This window comes from Giraffa tippelskirchi, chromosome 2 (assembly GCF_054371585.1).
Source record: "Giraffa tippelskirchi isolate mGirTip1 chromosome 2, T2T-mGirTip1v1.2.pri, whole genome shotgun sequence".
NCBI classification, from domain to species: Eukaryota; Metazoa; Chordata; class Mammalia; order Artiodactyla; family Giraffidae; genus Giraffa; species Giraffa tippelskirchi.
In genome coordinates this window covers 66,498,238-66,518,871 of record NC_137276.1, presented here as the reverse complement: position 1 = coordinate 66,518,871, position 20,634 = coordinate 66,498,238, and the positions used below count along the sequence as shown (strand labels likewise).

The 20,634-nt window shown below is 51.3% G+C and overlaps 1 protein-coding gene across 16 annotated transcripts in view; it reads left to right on the top strand.

The window, feature by feature from the left end:
• Positions 1-20,634, top strand: part of COL13A1 (collagen type XIII alpha 1 chain) — a 154,151-nt gene that overhangs the window by 68,037 nt on the left and 65,480 nt on the right. For 3 of the 16 annotated variants that reach the window (XM_081568226.1, XM_081568234.1, XM_081568268.1), the window contains exons 3-8: positions 971-997; positions 3,686-3,721; positions 9,172-9,293; positions 18,504-18,539; positions 19,319-19,345; positions 19,955-19,981. In XM_081568226.1, the coding sequence (XP_081424352.1) occupies positions 971-997; positions 3,686-3,721; positions 9,172-9,293; positions 18,504-18,539; positions 19,319-19,345; positions 19,955-19,981 (275 nt within the window). Of the gene's footprint in view, positions 1-970; positions 998-3,685; positions 3,722-6,550; positions 6,578-8,794; positions 9,294-18,503; positions 18,557-19,318; positions 19,346-19,954; positions 19,982-20,634 lie in introns of those variants that run through there. The other 13 variants (XM_081568263.1, XM_081568275.1, XM_081568303.1 and 10 more) reach the window with 11 other exon arrangements.

Sequence of the window (20,634 nt, the reverse complement as noted above, 5' to 3'; positions counted from 1 at the left end):
TGGAAGTTGGAGGCCAGAAGGAAAAACATATGAGTTTCTCAGAAGCTCCTTTGTTCCTGTGCCCCCTCCTGTGCATATTATACTTACTCTGAGAATAACTATTATGATCAATGCTTTGTTGAATGTTTTCCTCTTTTCAATGGGATTTTAGATCCATCATAGGGAATCTTTAATCTACACCCAGAATTGTGCTAGGCAGGAGTCTTAGAGTTATTCATATAAAGGGTTTGAGACAGACATGGCTGTGGTCAGTGGAAATAGGCTCCCAGAGCCACCTTGGGTGAGGTCCAGCCTCCTGCTCAGCCTCAGCACCAACTCACTGTAGAGAGAGTAGCCTGAAGCCAGTTAGAGGCATCAAAGGAAGGAAGTCCCACTGCTCCCCTCACCATCCCAACAGAGGGGAAGAGGTCCCCCCAGGGAGGCTCCCACCCTTTCCCACCCTCTGCTCCCTGGTCATGCTCCACTGGAGCAGATGGGGCATGTCCACCAGAAGTGTCCCAGGCAGACCGGCTGCATCAGAGATGGTGTCTGGCTTCTCTTGTATTGTAGGATAGGGAGGGCCAAGCCCCAGCCCCTCAGGCCCTTTCCCCGGCCAGGGCCAGAACTTATGAGTGGGAACCCTGAGGCACAGAGGCTTAGAAAGAGGGGACATGCTGCTGAGGCCCGGAGCTCTGATGATCCTTGAGGGATAGTTATGAAGAGGCATTCTTGTCTTCTGTTCTCTGCACAGGCCCTGGGCCTGGCACAGAGAAGACCTTGGCTAACTGCTTTCCTGAACAAGTGAATGAGTGAGTGAATGTATGCTACAACTGAAAGGAAGCTTAGTGATTAAGGCCCTGTCTTCATTTTGTTTATAAAATAACAGAGGCGCACAGAACACAAGGGACTCCAAGGTCACACAGCTAGTTGGAACTATCAGATATTGCAATACCTGACCTTCCTAAACTTCACTTTTCCTCCTTAATTTCAGGGTCCTGCTGGAAGACCCGGCCTCCCGGTAAGTACCTTTCGTTTCTTTTTCCCTCTGCCTTTCTCTCACAGGCTCTTCCTCAATCCAAGGACGGGAGAGGGTGGGTGGCTGCTTTCCACCAGGTGTGTCTGGATGGAAGACCTCTCTTCAGTGTCTCTAACTACAGCTGAGGGTGAAGCACCTGCGTACCTTTCCTGGGGCCTCAGGCAGGCAAATGACAGCGTGCAGGCCCCTACAGGGCTGCAGCTAACTTCAAACTGGTGGCCCCCTAATGGGGGGCTGGATGGGAAGACAGCCCCCTGGCTTACTGGTTATCTTCCTGCATACCAGCTTCACTGAAGGCCACTGTCCCTGCTTTGTCCCCTGGTAAGAGTAGACTCAAAAACTTTATTTCCCCCTGAGTTACCATTTCTGAGTGCTAGAGAGGCTGGGTCCAGTAACCATGGGGGCTTTGGGACAAAAGTAGAAATAGTACTCATAGCCATCTCTCACTGAGACCTTAATACATGCCAGGCACCAAGCTAATCGCTCTTTATACATTTGATTTGTTCACCAACTCAGTAAAATGGGTACTATTATGCCCATTTTATAGATGAGGAAATAGAGAGAGGGAAAATAGCTGGTCTGATTGTCCATGCCTCAGTTATAGACCTGTTGGAGGCCCCATGTTATCACACAGCATCCCATACTACTGTTTTCTGTGATCCATACTGGACATCTGAGACCCATCTTTAAAGTCTTCAAAGACATTGCCCTGTGGGGTGTAGCCTGGGGCATTGATGCATGCAGTACTGGATACTATGGGCTCTCGGATGGCTGTTGGCTCAGGTGAGATGCTCTAGCCAGCCAGAGGGCCAAGGTGGGCATTTAGGGGGAGCCAGGCCTGGCACCAGGCTGCCCTCCTTCCCTGCCCCGAAGGCCGCATCAGTTGGATTCCAGAGCCTCCTTTGCATCTTTCTATCCCAATTATTCATCTTTTCAATGTGAATTGTACTATAACCTCTTGACTAAACCAGTAACTTCTAGAATTCAAATCTAGCAAGGACTCTCTTAATGAAATACATGTTGGAGAATGTTTAGCTTTGAAAATGAAAACTGTCCCAGCAAGAACGAACCCTGGAGCAAAGAAGGACAGGGCAATCTGTCCCATGAAATCCAAGGAGGGGGGAAAATCAGATGACTTGGGGAACGTGGGCAGCCTTTGTTTTTTTCTGACAATGTCCACCTTTAAAAAGCATTTGGGGGCAATTCGCAGAGCAGGGGCCGCCACACAAGAATTTCCAGTCTCCGGCCACTCCATGCCCGTCCCTAACCCAAGCGTTTTATGGCCAGGACTGCAAAGACCATTAGTTTTAAAAAAAGAAATGAAACCAAAACACACATCCTGCAAGATCATTCAAAAGCGCAAGAGCAAGTGGGCCACTGGGATGTCACAACCGACGGCCAGTGGGCCTGGCGTCCTCAGTGGGAAGGGTCACAGCCCTGCTCAGGCCTCCTCATGAAGGGACCTGGGAGTGACCCACAGAAAGATCTGCTGATGCTGGTCCCTTGTTGTGAAATGCAAAATTGCGAAGTACATACATGTTTATAACAATCGCTTCCCCGGAAACTTGCTGGGCTCAGTACCCATAGACATACATGTTTATAACAATCGCTTCCCCGGAAACTTGCTGGGCTCAGTACCCATAGACGCAGTTTACATAGCACTCACCAGGTGACAGGCACCCAGAGTTAGATTCCCAGAGCCATTGTCTCTTGGCATCCTCTCAGCAGCCCCAGGAGAGAGACCCAGACGCTCAGGGAGCTTCAGGGAGCTCATGGATCATGGTTATGATCCATGCTCATAACCCTCGCTGCAACCCTGCCACTCTTTCCCAAAGTCTGAACACTTTACTGAAGACACCTTCAGTCTTGACAGTGTACATGTAACAGGAGCCTAAATCAGAGCTGGTTGCTACTCCCTGGTGTGTCCATGTACATCTTAGGATGCTAATTATCCCTCAGGGCATTTTGCCTAAGTGGCGTCAGCAGACACAGAATCACTCCAGAAATGCCCACCCTTCAGATGAACCCACAAACCCAGCTCTTTCCTACCGGGACAAACACTGTCTGATTTTCAGCTCCTGTGGCTTTCCATCCTTTCAGGCTCCCAGCAAACCCCAAGCCCTACCCCAGATTTTATGAGTCTGCACATATATGATTGCAAAAAAATATTCTCTACCAAAAGAGGGAGGAGTACAACTTAATAAGCAGATTTCCAGAATGAGGAGATATAACCCCTGGCTGCAAAACAAAGCAGTTCCCTCTGAGCAGCTGAAACTCGTGATGCAGCTGAAGCCACATGGCGCACTGCTGGTGCTGGGTTGGTGGCGAGGAGGGGCAAGACTCTGTTGGTAGTCTTTGCAGACACAGGGCTTGGGGAGGAGCTGGGGACCATGGGCGCTGTTCCCCAGCTCTGGCAGAGACAGAGCAAGGGTAGTGATTCACCCCTATGTCAGATGGGACCTGCCATTCACTCTCCCTGCCTTGAAGCTGAGCGTGACAAGGATGCGGCCAAACAGTCCGTGGTGCTCAAGGGACATGTTCACCCACAATGCCTGGGAATCGTCCCAAGCGCCCAGGCAAACCAGGTCTTGGGTGTGTAGCTAGCCATGGGGCCCCTCACATGCTGGCCTGGCTCCGGCCACCTCTAATTGTTTCTGCCTCCTTCATCAGGGGGACAAAGGTGCCATTGGGATGCCTGGACGTGTGGTGAGTTGGAGCATCTCTGCCTGCTCGGGCAGCTGTTGCTTGCTTCCCTGTGCTGTCCTGGCCTGCAGACCACCCCACCCCCAGGAGGCAGTCGGACTTCTCGCTTCTCCCCACCCAAGGCAACTGTAGAAAGGGCACTCAAGGAGGAGGGGAATGGTTTATTCCAATCTTTCAGATCTTACAAAATGGCTTTAACTCTCCAGAGAACTGCCATGGCAAAGGAAAAATCCAAAAATGGCACAAATAAAGGCTCTTTGCCAATCACCACTGAGGACTCCCATCCACTCTACTCCCTAACCCCCAGAGACTGGCAGCTCACCCTCAGATTTATAGCTGTTCCTGCAACCATCCTCCAGCAAGAGCCGTGAAAGATGGCAGGAAACGCAAACGGAAAGTACCCTACAGAAACTACAGTGTAGCCAGTGTCTGGAGGCATCTTCCCTAGACAGGGGCTAGTAATGAAGACAAGGCTTCCTTCCAGGCAGTACCTCCAATCCTCCCCAGGGAAGTGGGGGTTAAAACCTTCGTTTCCTGCTGAAAAAATAAGATGGTGAAACAGATTTGACAGGGAGCTTGTGTCACAAATGGGAAGGTTAGCGCTAGGCTTTGAGGGCCCAGCACAAGGGTTTTTCCTGGTGCTCGGAAAGGCAGCAGCACCTGGTGGCTGCCTAAGGCAATGATGACCACACAGCGGCCTCCCCACCCCCCCAAGTCTAGGACATGGCCCGAGCTACTCTCCCCGTCTGACCTCTAACTCCCCACCAGCTGCCAGCCTCAACCTCCACCCTGGTTTCCAGTGCCCCCTGACCAACCAAATGCTATCTTTCCATGTCACTCACATGCTTTGCCTTGTTTACGTCACCCTTTGGTCTGGGTTGGCCTTAGGCCTGGGTAAGGCATCCTGTGTGCATGGGCTGGCCTGGTGTGAGTCTAGTGTGCAGAGGCACCAGATCACAGCTAACACTTAAAAGTGCTGCCTCTTGTGCTCAGGGTCTTCCACGCATCAGCTCATTCGGTCCTCCCAAGAACTACACGAGGCAGGCACGATGTCCACCCACATCATTCAGATGAGAAAACAAGCTCCAATGTTAAGTGTCTGTCCCAAGGTCACAGGTCCAGGAAGTGGCTTATCAGTGACTTTAATCCAGGCAGCCTGACTCTAGATCTGTGCTCTTGACCCTAATAATGGGATCCTGCCTCTCACCTCCCAAGTCCCCTCCATGGGCATCACAGCTCTAAGGAGGGTCTGATCCTTAGGGTGAAGCCACAGTTCTAAGCCTAGGCTCTGGGACATTTCAGAGGTTCAGGACAAGGGTTCCATGTCGCAGAGCTTTGAGCTCCCTTGGACCACCCAAAAACTGTCAAGACAGGGAGACTGGGAGCCCTGGGCCTCCCCACTGTGCGGTTCTCCCGCCACTTCCCAGATCACAGCACTGTGGCGTCCCTGCCTGACCCTTTCTCTAGGCTTCAGCTCTCTAAGTCCAAACCCTGAGTCCCCCAGGCTGTCAGTGTGTCCTTGTAGAGTAGGGGGATGACACTCAGCCAGCCTTTCTCAGGGGCTCACTTTGGGAAAGCCTAGGCCAGGTTCATTCTCCATCGCAGCCCTCTGAGATCCTGTTTGTCTATGAGCACGTTGAGACTCAGTTTACCCAGGATTGGGGTGGGGTTGGATCTGGTACCCAAGACACCCAAGTCCTTGCTCCTGACAGGTAAGCTTCAGGAGTCTCTACCCTGCGTGTAGCCGCCAGCCAGCAGGGAAGCCTGCGGAGTGCAAAGCAGCCCCTCCAGGCCTGCCCCCTCATGCCCTCCTTCTTGGGCCCTATGGATATGTCTCCCCAGGAAGTGTCCATCCAAGCCTTGTTCTGACCACAGTGAGGGGTGAGCAGGAGAGAGAGCGACAGGAGGGCTCCCCATTTCCTTCTACACAAAGCTATTTTCAAACCACCTTGGTGTTTTATGCTGCTTGTGCTGTTTTAAATGTGACAATGGACCCATTTGGCTGCCCAGTAGGCGTCCTGGCATGGGCCACCTGAAAAGTACTGGGGTGGCCAGTGGGTGTGAAATGCCTGAGTTGTTCTCGTGATTCACCAGAGGTGGCGGCCCTGGCTGCTATGAATGAGGGTGGATTGGTCATCGTGGGTCCAGGGGTCCTTGGCCATGACCTACTTCCTTCTGCATCCCAGATGCATCCCCTGTCCTCCCAGATGTGTGTCCTTCTGTCTGTGTTCCTATTCGCATCTTGCCTGGCCACCCCTAACGACTCCTGTCGCGTCTAGCTTGGCAGTTTCGTGCTTGGTGTTCAGCTAGACCTTCGAAAGGACTAGACTCCACCTCACCTCACAGTCCTTGGGAAAGTCTCTCCCATGCCCACTCTCTCCTCAAATGACCCAGGCTGCTGCGGCCATGGCTCCTCAGACATGTTTCTGACCTGAGTGGGCTCTCCTTCTTTCTGTCTCTCTCTGCCTGTCACACACACACACACACACACACACACACACACACACACACACACACACACACACACACACACAGATATCAAGAGGGCCTCTTAAGGCCCCTGCCACTATTTCCTTCTTAGTTATCTGGCTGAGGCCAGCCTGTGGGCTGAGACAACAGCCGTCCACGAGCTATGCTTGCAGGACTCAGGACCTGTCAAGCATCAGCATCTGTGTTTTGTTTTGTATCTTGTTTCACGGTGATTTCTTGTGTTTGGTCGTCATGCCATTAACACGAATTCTTGTGTGTGTGTGTCTCTCTCATCCTTTCTTTTTTTCTCTCCCTCCCTCCCTCTCTCTTCCCTGCACCCCATGTTGCATGTGATCGCCCCAGGGAGGAAAGGGCCAACCAGGCGAGAAGGTGAGTCCACACTTTCCCCTCCGCACTAGCGCCTCCACCCCTTGGACTCTTGGGGAGGCTTTCGGAAGCCCCCCATTCCAGCCCTCCTCCTGGTGCACAGGCCCCAGTGGAGGATGCCAGCCTGGCCTGCTCTGCCCTCGCAGCCTCTCACGGCTGGGTCTCCTAACAGCCTCCACCCCATCAGGCAGGAGTCTTGGGCTGAGGTCCCACTTCCCTGACTGTGGTCCCGCTTCCCTGGCTGAGGGGTCTCTGCTGCCCGTGGGGGCTGCACGTGGCCTCCTGGCACTGATTTTGGCCTTAGACAGTCACCCTTCCCAGAGGTGAGGAGAGTACCAGCTGCTGTTGTATGTGGCTGGTTCTACCCCCACCTGCAGCCCACCACTGCCCCCTCAGACCTAGACACTCTCTTTGTACTGCCCCCCAAGAGCGTCCCCCGGAAAACACCCAGACAGACTCCCGGGGTGATAGAGTGGAGTCTCCCAGGAAGCTAGATGCCAAAGAAACAGTCCTGTCTTGGAACTGGGTGGGCTCTGAGGGATTATAGAGCAGCTGGCTAACCAGCTGGCTCTCGAGATGAGGCCCAGAGCGGGTGTGGGGCTTGCCCGAGGTCCCACAGGAATAGAGATGACCAGAGGGCTAGAAGCAGACTCCTGGTCCCAGCTCCACACTTCCTCACTTGGACACCGTAGTGTGTATTTGTGCAAGTCTCCCCATCTCCAAAATAAAAATGACAACAGTAATGACAACAACAACCACGTATTAAGCGCAAACTGTGTCATGTGTTGTTTTAAGCGGTTTACTCTGTAACAGTAACATCCCCAGGTAACAGTGATGCAGCCCTTCCAGGGAGGCTTGGTAGTCTCATTTACATGAGAGGGAACTGAAGCACAGAGAGGCAGGGTCACATACCCAAAGTCACACAGCAGAAAGTGACAGAGCTGGGGACTTCCCTGGTAGTCCAGTGGTTAAACTTGGTGCTTCCACTGCAGGGGGCACAGGTTCAATCCCTAGTCTGGGAACTAAGATCCCACACGCCTCATGGCATGGCCGAACAATTTAAAAATTAAAAAACACTTTTTTAAGTGACAGAGCTGGAGAGGATTCCCGGGGTGCCTGACTCCAGGTCAGACTCAGGTCCCTAACCACAGTGCTATGCTGTCCTCCAAGTATAATGAAGACTGGGTCTCACCTTCACAGGCGGTTAAACCACCCAGGAGAAAGACAGGGGAAACGATCACAGTATAAGGAAAATAGCAGACACTTGTTAGCCCCTTTGGAGACCAGGCATTCTTTTAAGCATTTTACACCATTATCTCATGAAATTTTCGCATCTACTCTATGAGACAGGTGCTATTATCTCTGCATTACAGGTAAGGAAACTGAGGCAGAGAGAAGTTAAGTAGCCCAAGATCAGCCAGCACAGAGCAGAGCTGGGCTTCAAACCCAAGCATTCTGGCTCCTACCCATCACACTTGTTGCCTTGTATAAAAATTATTATATAATTGCAATGGAATAAACAGCTACTAATTTGAATTCACGCTTCACCTGCATGTGAGGCATGACATTTTACAAATGCATTTCCGTCGCTTGCCCTGTAAGGGCAGCAGAGTTTCTCTCAGCATCCTGTTCACAGAGGAGATATGTGGGCTCAGAGAGGTTCCATGAGGCAGAGCAAGGCCTGCAGGTGAGGCCTGGGCATTTCCTGGACTCCTGGAGGAAGTGGCATCCTGCCGTCCTCCAGCCGAGCACCGTCAGGATCCTTCTGCCAGAACATCACCTCTCACCCCCACCTGTGTTCATACACTCTTCATCCTCCTTCTGTCACACTTCCCCAAGCTCCAGCACACACACACGCACACGCACGCACGCACACACACACACACACACACACACACACACAAGCTTATCTAGGCAGCTGGACCACATGGCACTTTGAGCCCCCAGTCCAGCATCCACCATCCTCTCCAGGCTGAAAACTCTGCCGCAGGCTTAAATCCCTCCGTGTCACTCCACACCAGGACTAGGAGGCCAAGGGAGCTCTGACCTCCAGGCTCAGGCCTGCTGGGCCCACACAGCAAGTGTGTGTCTTGTCCCCACCTCTGTTTACAGCAGCTCCATCCGGGGGCGGGCTGCTGTCTGGCAGTTACAGGGTGTGCAGCCACGTGGGCACCGGGGACTGAGGAAGAAGACTCAGGGGGTGTGAAATCTGGCTGGGGCGGGGGCAGGCTGGGGAGCATCCTGAGCAGAGCCCTGTGGGGACGCCTCTAGGGCCTGAGCAGCCATGGCTGAGCTGAGTCTCCTCCTTCCCTCTCTCCCCCCACCCCCTGCACCTCCCTCTTCTCCCCTCTTCCCGGCCTGGGGGCCCACCGCCCTGTTTCTCTGGTCCCCACCATGTGCTCTCACTCATATCTCTTCTCTCCATTCCTCCTGCTTCCCCACTGCCCTTCTTGATCCTTCTGGAGTGTTCCATGCATCCTCTTTTCATCTCCTCTCCTCTGAGTCCTTCATCTTCCTCCGCATCCTCTGCCCCCTTGTCCTACGGTCTCTGGGTCTTGGGGTCCCCCCTCGCCCTCTCTGCCTTCCCCACCTGCCAGCTTCTCCTTTTTGTTCTTCCCCCCTCCCCTCCCCTCCCTCTCCCCTTCCTCCCTCTTTCTCTCCCCCACAGGGTGCCCCAGGAGATGCTGGCATGTCCATCATTGGTCCCCGCGGTCCCCCTGTAAGTGGTTTTTTTGCCCTTCTTTGGGATGGATGGATGGATGGGTGAGTTAATGAGAAGGGCTGGGTGGGGAGGGGGGTACGCAAGTCCTGGCTATGCCTTTGCATGTGATGCTCACCACATGGGATGCAGTCAGCCCAGCCAGGCCTCAGTGCTGCTGTCGATGTTAAAGAAAGTAGCCTAAATCTGCCTCAGTTACACGCTCTTGGGAAGGTTCCTGAGAGCCGAACCTCTAGCCATGAAATGACACAGATGTGAGGCGGCCCTGCTGTTTACAGGCAGAGGGAGGAAGTGCTGGCTCTTCTTGAGGTGGGGAGGCCCGGTGTTCCAGCTTTCCAGGGGACAAGCCTTGTTTCCAGAAGCCCAGGGAGCAGCTACTCCAGAGGCCTGACCCAAGACCCCACTCCTGGTCTTGGCAAAGCCTGCCCACCACTCACCCACAAAGGCTCTTTTTTGTGCTCGGTGCTGGGTCCCAGTACCCTCTGCCCAGTGGCCAGGGGCTTGGGAAAATTGAGAGAGGCTTCTCCTCCAGTACAGTTCCTTAGGGACTAAAAAGGGGGCTCGGGTGATGCTGTGGGAAGATACTGTGACTGTGGGAAGGAGGACTGACTGTTTTTCTCAAAGAGTGTCCGACCCGTGGGGCTTCAATCAAATCTCCAATTGTCAGAGCAGAAGGGACCTCTCAGAAGGGGAAACTGAGGCACAGAGAGGGGAAGGGGCTTGGCCAGGGCCCCGCAGATAGAGAAGGATTAGAACCCAGGACCCCTGGCCCCAGGGCTTTCCCCATAGCAACGGGCTGCCATCTCCACGCTCTGCTGGGCTCTTTTGCTGACTGACCATGCATGGGCGGTGGGGGAGACATGCGGAGGCCTAGCCTCAGACTCCCAGAGCCTCACCCAGTGGGTGGATGAAGCCCCCTAACTTATCCCCCTGCATTCAATGGCAAGCAGGAGTCTCCTACCCACAGACTAAGGAGAAGGGTCAGAGAGCAAATTGCTAAGCTCTGTCCAAGGGAGGGGACCCTCATGGCTGTGCAGTCAGAGAGGGGCTATGGTGAGAGCTGGGAGCAGAGGGGGAGAGCCCAGGAATTTTAGCAGGGGGAGCCAAAGGATAGAACGGGGCTGGCAGGGCTGGCTGGTCAGGGGCCTGGGCTGGAGTCAGGGATTGAAGGTTCCTGGGCTGCACAGACCGACCTTCTCAACAACGTTTCCACGGCTCAGACCACACAATAGTACTAAAGACTGACACTTTGCACTTACTCTATGGCAGGCAGTATCCTGAGACTTTTACACATAGCAGCTCACTTAACCCTTATGAAAACCTCACAGGGAGGTACTATGTGCACACCCATTTTATAGATGAGAAAATCGAGGCCCAGAGAAGTTGAATGACTTGCTGAAGGTCATACACATGAGTGGGGCCTTGCTAGGATATGACACACAGCTGGGCTGTGTGCTCAGAGTCTGCCCTCTGACCCCTGCTGCTGTAGCAGACCACCCGGCCACAGAGTTCCCATCACCTGTGCTTCTGGGCTCATGTGGCTGCTCTCACAATGGACTATAAGCCCCCTCATATATTGGGTATTCCTGACAAAGGTGGTATGCAGCTGGAGGGCAAGGCAGGAGAGGGGAAAGTCACAGAGAAAGACAGTGCCCTAGATTCCAAAGACAAGGACCAAGCCTGGGGTGGACCTGTTAAGAGGACAGGGGAGTAACACAATACAGACCCTACCCCTTGGCCACCATCTCTGCCTGCCTCCCCATCTGACACCACATTCCATTTGTGTGGATCAGGCTGATCCTCTCACACCCTTCTAGCTTCAGCTTTCAGCAGGCTATGTAGAGGTGGTTGAAAAGATCCCACATCCAGAGAATATGGTCAGAGGGCAGGGTCTGCTTTAGCCACCTCCCCCCGACACCTTCTGCCCTGCATCTGGCTCAGCGTGCATAAATATAACCACCACGTTGGACTTGGTTCCAGTGGTGAGAAGTACTTTCTATTTCTGGTAATAGTGACTGCTTCCCTCTCATGGATACCTGGAGACAACAGTTCAGTTCAGTTCAGTTCAGTTCAGTCGCTCAGTCGTGTCTGACTCTTTGCGACCCCATGAATTGTAGCACGCCAGGCCTCTCTGTCCATCACCAACTCCTGGAGTCTACCCAAACCCATGTTCATCGAGTCGGTGATGCCATCCAACCATCTCATCCTCTGTCGTCCCCTTCTCCTCCCGCCCCCAATCCTACCCAGCATTAGGGTCTTTTCCAATGAGTCAACCCTTCGCATGAGGTGGCCAAAGTATTGGAGTTTCAGCTTCAAACTCAGACCTTCCAATGAACACCCAGGATTGATCTCTTTTAGGATGGATTGATTGGATCTCCTTGCAGTCCAAGGGACTCTCAAGAGTCTTCTCCAACACCACAGCTCAAAAGCATCAATTCTGCGGCGCTCAGCTTTCTTCACCATCCAACTCTCACATCCATACATGACCACTGGAAAAACCATAGCCTTGACTAGATGGACTTTTGTTGGCAAAGTAATGTCTCTGCTTTTAAATATGCTGTCTAGGTTGGCCATAAGCTTCCTTCCAAGGAGTAAGCGTCTTTTAATTTCATGGCTGCAGTCACCATCAGCAGTGATTCTGGAGCCCAAAAAAATAAAGTCTGACACTGTTTCCACTGTTTCCCCATCTATTTCCCATGGAGTGATGGGACCAGATGCCATGATCTTAGTTTTCTGAACATTGAGCTTTAAGCCAACTTTTTCACTCTCCTCCTTCACCTTCATCAAGAGGCTCTTTAGTTCTTCTTCACTCTCTGCCATAAGGGTGGTGTCATCCGCATATCTGAGGTTATTGATATTTCTCCCGGCAATCTTGATTCCAGCTTGTGTTTCTTCCAGCCCAGCGTTTCTCATGATGTACTCTACATATAAGTTAAATAAGCAGGGTGACAATATAGAGCCTTGACGTACTCCTTTTCCTATTTGGAACCAGTCTGTTGTTCCATGTCCAGTTCTAACTGTTGCTTCCTGACCTGCATACAGGTTTCTCAAGAGACAGGTCAGATGGTCTGGTATTCCCATCTCTTTCAGAATTTTCCACAGTTTATTGTGATCCACACAGTCAAAGGCTTTGGCATAGTCAATAAAGCAGAAATAGATGTTTTTCTGGAACTCTCTTGCTTTTTCGATGATCCAGCGGATATTGGCAATTTGATCTCTGGTTCCTCTGCCTTTTCTAAAACCAGCTTGAACATCTGGAAGTTCACAGTTCACGTATTGCTGAAGCCTGGCTTGGAGAATTTTGAGCATTACTTTACTAGCATGTGAGATGAGTGCAATTGTGCGGTAGTTTGAGCATTCTTTGGCATTGCCTTTCTTTGGGATTGGAACGAAAACTGACCTTTTCCAGTCCTGTGGCCACTGCTAAGTTTTCCAAATTTGCTGGCATATCGAGTGCAGCACTTTCACAGCATCACCTTTGAGGATTTGAAATAGCTCAACTGGAATTCCATCACCTCCACTAGCTTTGTTCGTAGTGATGCTTTCCAAGGCCCACTTGACTTCACATTCCAAGATGTCTGGCTCTAGGTGAGTGATCACGCCATCGTGATTATCTGGGTCATGAAGATCTTTTTTGTACTGTTCTTCTGTGTATTCTTGCCATCTCTTCTTAATATCTTCTGCTTCTGTTAGGTCCATATCATTTCTGTCCTTTATCGAGCCTATCTTTGCATGAAATGTTCCTTTGGTATCTCTAATTTTCTTGAAGAGATCTCTAGGCTTTCCCATTTTGTTGTTTTCCTCTATTTCTTTGCACTGATCGCTGAGGAAGGCTTTCTTATCTCTCCTTGCTATTCTTTGGAACTCTGCATTGAGATGGGAATATCTTTCCTTTTCTCCTTTGCTTTTTGCTTCTCTTCTCTTTCCAGCTATCTGTAAGGCCTCCTCAGACAGCCATGATGGGTCCTAAACTGAAAGACCATGTATGTGCTGGTCTCCTTCAGCCCCCAGGAAAGCTGTGAGGCAGGCCCTGCCAGCCCATTTCCCAGAGAGGGAAAGGAAGGTGCATAGTTGGCCTGTGGTCACTTGACTCCTCAGTGCTGGAGCTTGGTTTCGGCCCAGTCGGCCTCATTCCAATGCCAACATTATTTCCCTAACACCCTCTTTTATGTTTTAAGTTCAACTGTTTAAAAAGGATATTTACCTTGAGGAAAAAGCCCTCCCTGTGAGTGCTGGGTTGGTGTTAAGAGAGGCTTTATGGCACCAGAAAGCGTGACCAAGCCCAGGGCCCTCTGACTTTGGCCTGTGTGTGTGACCATCACAGATTGCTGGGCCCACCCCCACTGAGTCCTCACTAGAACACCAGGGCAGCTCCTGCAGCTCCTCCCAGCAAGCCCCCTGGAGCTAATGAGAGTAAGGGACCCCAGAAGACCAAGGGACTAATGCAGTCAAGGAGCAGAGGTCAAGTGGGCAAACCCTCTATGACCAGGTATGATGGGGAACATATGGCTTTCTACTCAGCCAGGAAGGGCCTCGAATATATGCTGCTAATGAGAACCAGCCTTGCTGCTCTAGGGGCCACCTGCTTCCTCTCTTGGAGCTTTAGAAATGGTCTTTGCAAAGAGGGGACCTCCACGCACTTTAGTAAAGGATGGTTCAAGATGCTGGAACAGCAGGCCCCATTAAGCTGAGCTGGAGGCTGGGACCCCGAGACACTGGCTGGTCCCGCAGGCACTGGAAAGGTTATCAGCCAGGCTAGGAAAGCCCACCATCTCAAAGGGAGCTTGTTCCTTTCCAGAGCCCCTAGCTTTTCTTCAGAGGCAAGGAAGAGCTATCTAAAGTTCCAGCCCTCACTCACAAGGAGACCCTACAACCAAGCTGATACACCTGCTGGATGTTTCCTCATTTATTCATTCCATTAATATTTGTCAGGCACCTGCTGCACCCTAGATCCTGTGTAGACGATGAAAACCTGACTGCAGCCCACTTACCCTTTTGCACAGAGAAACCACCCTATAGTGATTATAGTCCAGATGGTCAGTACTTAGCTGGGGACAATTAGGGACATGGAGAGAGGCACCTGACCTGGGCTGAAGGCTGGCAGGGAGGGCTTCCAGGAGGAAGAGGTAACTAAACTGTGCTCAAGGAGGAGCAGAACTGTGAGGGCAGATGCAATTCCTGTAAACTACTGGAGAAATGGGCAAAGTTCTTTTTAAAAAAGTATTTATTTGGCTGTGTTGAGTCTTAGTTGCGCCACACAGGATCTTTCATTGCAGCACACAGACTCTAATCGGGGCATGTGGGCTCAGTAGTTGCAGCACGTAGGCTTAGTTGCTCCATGGCATATGGAATCTTAGTTCCCCAACAAAGGATTGAAACCAAGTTCCCGCATTGTAAGGTGGATTCTTAACCACTGGACAACCAGGGAAGTCCCGGGAAAGTTTCTTCTGGAACAAAGCAAGAGCAAGGATGGTGAGAAGGAGGTTGTCGAGGTAGGCGAGGACCCGATGGTGAAGGACATGATTTCCAGGAGTTGGGACTTTATCCCTTGGGTTATGTTCTTCTAAGGGGGGACATGACCAGACTTGCAGTTTACTCCCCTGATCCTTCCTGCTCCAGCACTGAGCATGTTTAAAAGAGACTGCAGGTGCGGGGCTGGCTGGAAGGCTTAAAATGGGCTGTGATGAGAGTATTTACAGAATCACAGATTTCCAGAAATCGGCAAATGCTGCAGAAAGCAGGGCTCTCTTCCCTACTCTCCCCAGCGTTAAGTGTTTACTGGCACAGAATCCTGTTGAAAAGGTAGTCAGCACTGACTTGGGGTGGGGGAGGTGGAATGAGGCAGGCTCTGGACAGATTCATGACTGGCCCTCTTTGAGAGGTCAGCCAGGAGGGAAGTTTCTCTCCAACCAGAAACTTTGGTTTGTCTATGTTGCTTTACCCTACATACATAAAGGCAGGAGAAAGGAAGGGAGAAGTAGACATAGGGATCCACTTGGCTCCCTCTCTTCCCTGGCCTTGAATTAAGGGAAGAGATTTTAGAAAGCAACGTAAAGCTTATTTCCCTTGTTCTTATATTGTTGTTGTTTAGTCCCTAAGTCATGTCCAGCTCTTTTGCAACCCCATGGACTATAGCCTGCAAGGCTCCTCTGTCCATGGGATTTCCCAGGCAAGGATACTAGAGCGGGTTGCCATTTCCTTTTCCAGGGGATTTTCCTGACCCAGGGATCGAACCCAGGTCTCCAGCATTGCAGGCAGATTCTTTACTATCTGATCCACAAGGGAAGTCCTTGTTCTTGTATAGAAGGACATAATATTAATCACCAAATTAATCTACAAATAAATCTATCATCCATAATTTTAACGTGATTCTAATACTAGTGAATTGGGGGGGGAGGTCGGTTAGGAGTTCAGTGAAACAATCTTCAATTTCATTTGGAAAAAATCTTGTAAGAATTTCAGAAACTTTTTGAAAAATAGAGAAAGGGGCATAGGAAGGAGAGGTGTAGTTCTTCTACTATATAGTAAAACACATTGTAGAAACAGAGCAATTAAAACAACAAACAGAACAGAAATAAAGCTAAATGCATCTTGAAATTTGGTCCCTGATAAAGACTTCAGTTCCCAATAGAAAAAGAAGATAGATTGTTCAGGAAATGATGCTGAGACAACTACAAACAGTTTAGAAATCAGAATAAATTTCAAATGAACAAAACATTTAGATATAAAATATGCAGCCATAAAATTAGAAGACAAAGCATGAGCAAACATTTATATTTCTGAACTGAGGAAGGTCTTTCAAAACATGACCTAAAACCCAGAAGCCATAGGAAAATATTGATACATTTGTTGACATAAATGTAGAGTTTCCATATGGCAGAAAGTATACCATAAAAAAGACAAATGCCAAATTGGAAAGAGTATTTGCAACACATATGACTCTCAGATAGTATTCTTGTCAAAGAGCTTTACTCAAATTAGTAGGAAAAAGATAAACAATGCAGTAGGACTTATTGGTAAAGAATGCACACAGGCAGTTCCCAAATAAACACAGCCAGTCAATAACCATTGGAAGAAATGTCCACCTTCGGCATAGATGTGAAGAGATAGAAATTAAAATCCAGTTTCAAGCCTCTGCATGTGCCTCACCAATACCCAACCTCTCAAGGAAGTGGAGTCCCAGTTTCCAGTTGGTCAATGACAACATCCTTCCCAAGATCTCCTGAAAAAGCCTTGGTTAGCCCCAGGCTTGGCTCTGGGTTGGAGAGACGCACCCTGCTACCAGGGACGGCTCTGTAATTAGCAAACCATGTGATTATCCCCACCATATAAATATTATCCGGAGCGGGACTGAAGATGTTTCTTGGAATCCTTTCCTCCTGACCTTTTCTTCGGGCCTCTCAGTGTTCAGCATAACTGAAAGTTTACACTGGGAGGTTTCCGGGTTTTCTCCTTTGTGCTATTCTTAGCATCACTTATCCTTGAGAGGAGAGAAGCCTGGGCCCTTCTGCTACATGAGTGGTATCTCCACCCTCTTGCCCTTTTGGATGCTTTCCACAAGCCCATCCCAGGCCTGCAGCATGCTCCAGTGTGCTACCCGCCTGGCCAGTGCATGGACTCTGCCCTCAGGGACCTGGTCCCACACAGCCTTGTCCCTTGAGCATGTCCCCTGAGCAGAGGCCTCTGGGCACTCAAGTCCACAGCTTCAAGGAGGACCCAAGCAACCCGGAGAGGTTTCATGTTTACAGCAGATGGACCCAGAGAAATCCTCCTCTAGATATAGGGTCTGATTTGAAACTACTGCTTGGCAAGGACAAACCTCCAATGACCCTGAGACATATCAAATCAAAAGCAACTTTACTGTGTTCTAGTGCCCCTAGGTTCAGTTCAGTTTAACAAATTTCAGCTCAGTTTACTGTGATGATGGCAGCTACCATCTCAATAGGCTCTAAGTTACAGTTGAATGACCCTGTGAGTTTATATAGCTTTCTATAGATGAGGAAACTCTATAAAAGCTATTTATATAGCTATTCTATATAGCCATTCTATAGATGAGGAAACTGAGGCATGGGGAAGATAAGCGGCTTGTTCCAAGTCACACAGCCCTCGGTGGTGGAGGAAACAGGATTAGAACTCAGTCTGCCTGACTCAAAACCCCAGAATTGGGAAGAGACTGAGGCCATCTCAGCCAAGGAGAGACTCCAAGCTTAGAGCTAGTCATGTGAAAGATGTGGTGTGTCCAGCGACAGGTGTGTCCAGCGACAGGTACATCAGCTAGGGCACCCAGGCGGAGAGTAGGTGGGAAGGTGAGCAGGAAAGGAGCTAAAATGGTGTATCTGGGTGAGATTGAGGCTGACCTTGAAAGATATGTGAGCAAAAGAGAACCCTGGCTAGTTTTTCAGATGGGGAGTGATGGAATCCAGGTTTCTCAACTCGCTATCGCCTTGGACCTCCTGGTCACCCCACCCCAGCCCTGGATCTGCACAGCCTCAGGCTTCTTCTCACCTCTACTATTGTCCTTTGTCCTGAATCTGGACCATAAACCACTGGACTGTGGCCAATGAACCTGCCTCAAATTTCCAACCTGAATACCTATCTGTGTACTCTGCACCCCAGGGAAAATGGGCATGATGGCTCTGCATCCCACAAAAATGGGGGGAGGGAATCCAGAGATTGTCCAACCAGGAGAGCCCCATTAGCCAGGGTGAAGGGACACTGGACAGTGGACAATCTGACCTCATCTGGCCTGAAAACACATTCCAAAGGTCAGTTCTGATATCCAAACCATCCTTAGATAGGTGGCCATGAGCACTAACTGTGTAAATGAAGAGGATTTGGACAATCACAGTCAAGGAGTTCAGTGTGCTGTAGGCTGAGTCCCCAATGTCCTTGCTCCCCCTCCTGTTCCCACGTAGGGGTTCAGAGCATCCAGGTGGGCAGTAAGGAGCTTAGGGACCTACTTCCCAGAAAGACTCGAAGGAGGCTGACCACCTGCTTTCCCCTTCCCCACCCCCAGTCCCTGGAGGAGATTTCCTATGATGGTCCATGTCCATCTTTCCGCATCCTGCCTCCCAGGCTGTGTCTCCCAGGGACGATCACAGCGGAATGGGAGGGAAACCACAGACCCTCTGGGAGCCCAGGTGAACCAGGGACTAAGGTTTGGCTTCCTCACCTCCTCGCCCATCCTCACTCCTCTCCCACTCTTTTCAGGGTCAGCCAGGCACCCGAGGTTTTCCAGGATTTCCGGTAAGTGGAGAGGACTGGTGAGTACCCCTGGTCCTGGCTGGGTGATAAACTTCAGGCGGGGCTGGCTCTCAAGCTGCCTGTGTGCTTCTAAACCCCCATGAGCAAGGGCCCCCTCCTGCTGGCTTTCACGGAGAGCTGCCAAGGAGAGTAGCCTGGTGCTCGGCTCACAGTGCAGGAAAGGACAGGGACATCAGCATGGAACTAGAGATGTGGCAGACCAGACAGGCTGCGAGGTCACGGGCTAGGAAGCCCAGCCGGCCTATGAACTCTGGGGAAGATGATGCATCTCAGGGAAGCCACCTCCAACCTGGCTCTGAGGGTTAATCCGCCTGGGGTGTGGGGCAGTCAGCTGGCCATCTGGATGTCCGGGGAGCCCCTCCTAAGGCCTAAGACAGATTCTGAGAGCAGGATAGGAGGCAGGCCTTTCCCGCCGGCCTCGGGGCTGGCTGGCCGTGCTATCCAGGAGCATGCCGTCCACTCTCCTCTGGGGTGAGAAGGACTTTGGTACCAAGGTGACTGCCACCCATCAGGTGCCAGGCATGGGGCAGGTGGCATTTCATTCACCTCACAAAAACCCCATGTGGGAGATTATTTTATTCCCCATTTTAGAATGGGAAGCCAAGGCTTACCCATGGTCTCATAACAGCCAGTGGTGAAGCAGAGACATGAACCCTACCTTGTTAGAGTCCAGAACCTGTGTCCTTAACCACCCCCAGGCTGCCTGTCTGCCAGAATGCCTGTGATGCTCAGTCTTCACATCTGGCCTGTTTATCTTTCAGGGTCCCATTGGGCTCGACGGCAAACCGGTGAGTGGCCCCTTTCACACTGTGGGCTCCTCCCCCTTGCTTAGTCCAGATCACTTACCTGGGGTCTTTCAGTCCTTCTGCAAGACCCTGACTCCTTAGAAAGTGCTTTAGATAAAAATGAATGTTCTTGGGGTGTAAAGTCATTGCCAATGAGAAGGGGAGGAGGGGCCATTAGAATGAGTTGCCCCAACCCCTGTGGGCACAAGTCCATGGCCAAGCTGTGCCCTCAGCAACTGGAGCAACAGCCATCCTAGAATTTGCTGATTCTGGGCCTCCTGAAGGAGCTGGAAGGGAGTGAGGCGTGGAGAGAAGAGGGCTGGAGAGCTCGACCTGCTGTTCTAAAGGACCCTGGGCTCTGGCTCACACCCTCGCCCCCCGAACCCCCACCCCAGCACCCCAGGGCACCTCCTGTGTTCTCCTCAGGGTCTCCCATCCTGGTTGAGCCCCCACACCTGCCCAAGTCCATGGGGAGGCTGCTGCCCGTCCAGAGCACCTCTCTGTTCATTTCAACCCTTTTGACATGGCCGCAGACACAGATGTTCAGGAGAGGGGCAGCTATGGGGGAGGGAGTCCTGATTGCAAACAACTCACTTGTTCTTCTCCTTCCAGGGCCGGCCGGGACCAAAGGGGGAGATGGTAAGACCAGCTCACCCTAACCCTAAACCTTCTCTCAAGGGCAGGGGGGTCGGACTGGCCCTCCTGAGCTAACAAACCCTACCCAGCCAAGGAAGTGTCTGCCCCAGGGTCACTCCCGAGCTGGGTGCCACGCATCCCACTTACTCGGCACAAGGAGGAGAGGTGGACAGGGGGCTTCTCCACCTGAAGAATGAGGAAACAGAGGTCCAGAGAGCATCCTTGCTTGGCCAGTGTCACACAGAACTGGCAGCTAGTGTCCCCAAACCATCACTCATACTCAGCACTCACACTGGGAGCAACGGGTGTCCATCCAGCACTACGTCCTGAGCCTCATTTTCTTTTTTAAAAAATAATTTTATTTATTTATTTTTGGCTGTGCCTAAGTCTTTGTTGCTGAACAGGCTTTTCTCTAGTTGTGGTGAGCTGGGACTACTCTCTAGTTGCAGTGTGAGGGCTTCTCAGTGCGGTGGCTTCTCTTGTTGCCAACTGTGGGCTCTAGGGCTCACAGGCTTCTGCAGTTGCTACACATAAGCTCAGTAGTTGCAGCTCCTGGGCTTTAGAGCACAGGCTTAATAGTTGTAGCACATGGGCTTAGTTGCTCTGCAGCACGTGAGATCCTCCAGGATCAGGGATCAAACCCGTGTCTCCTGCAT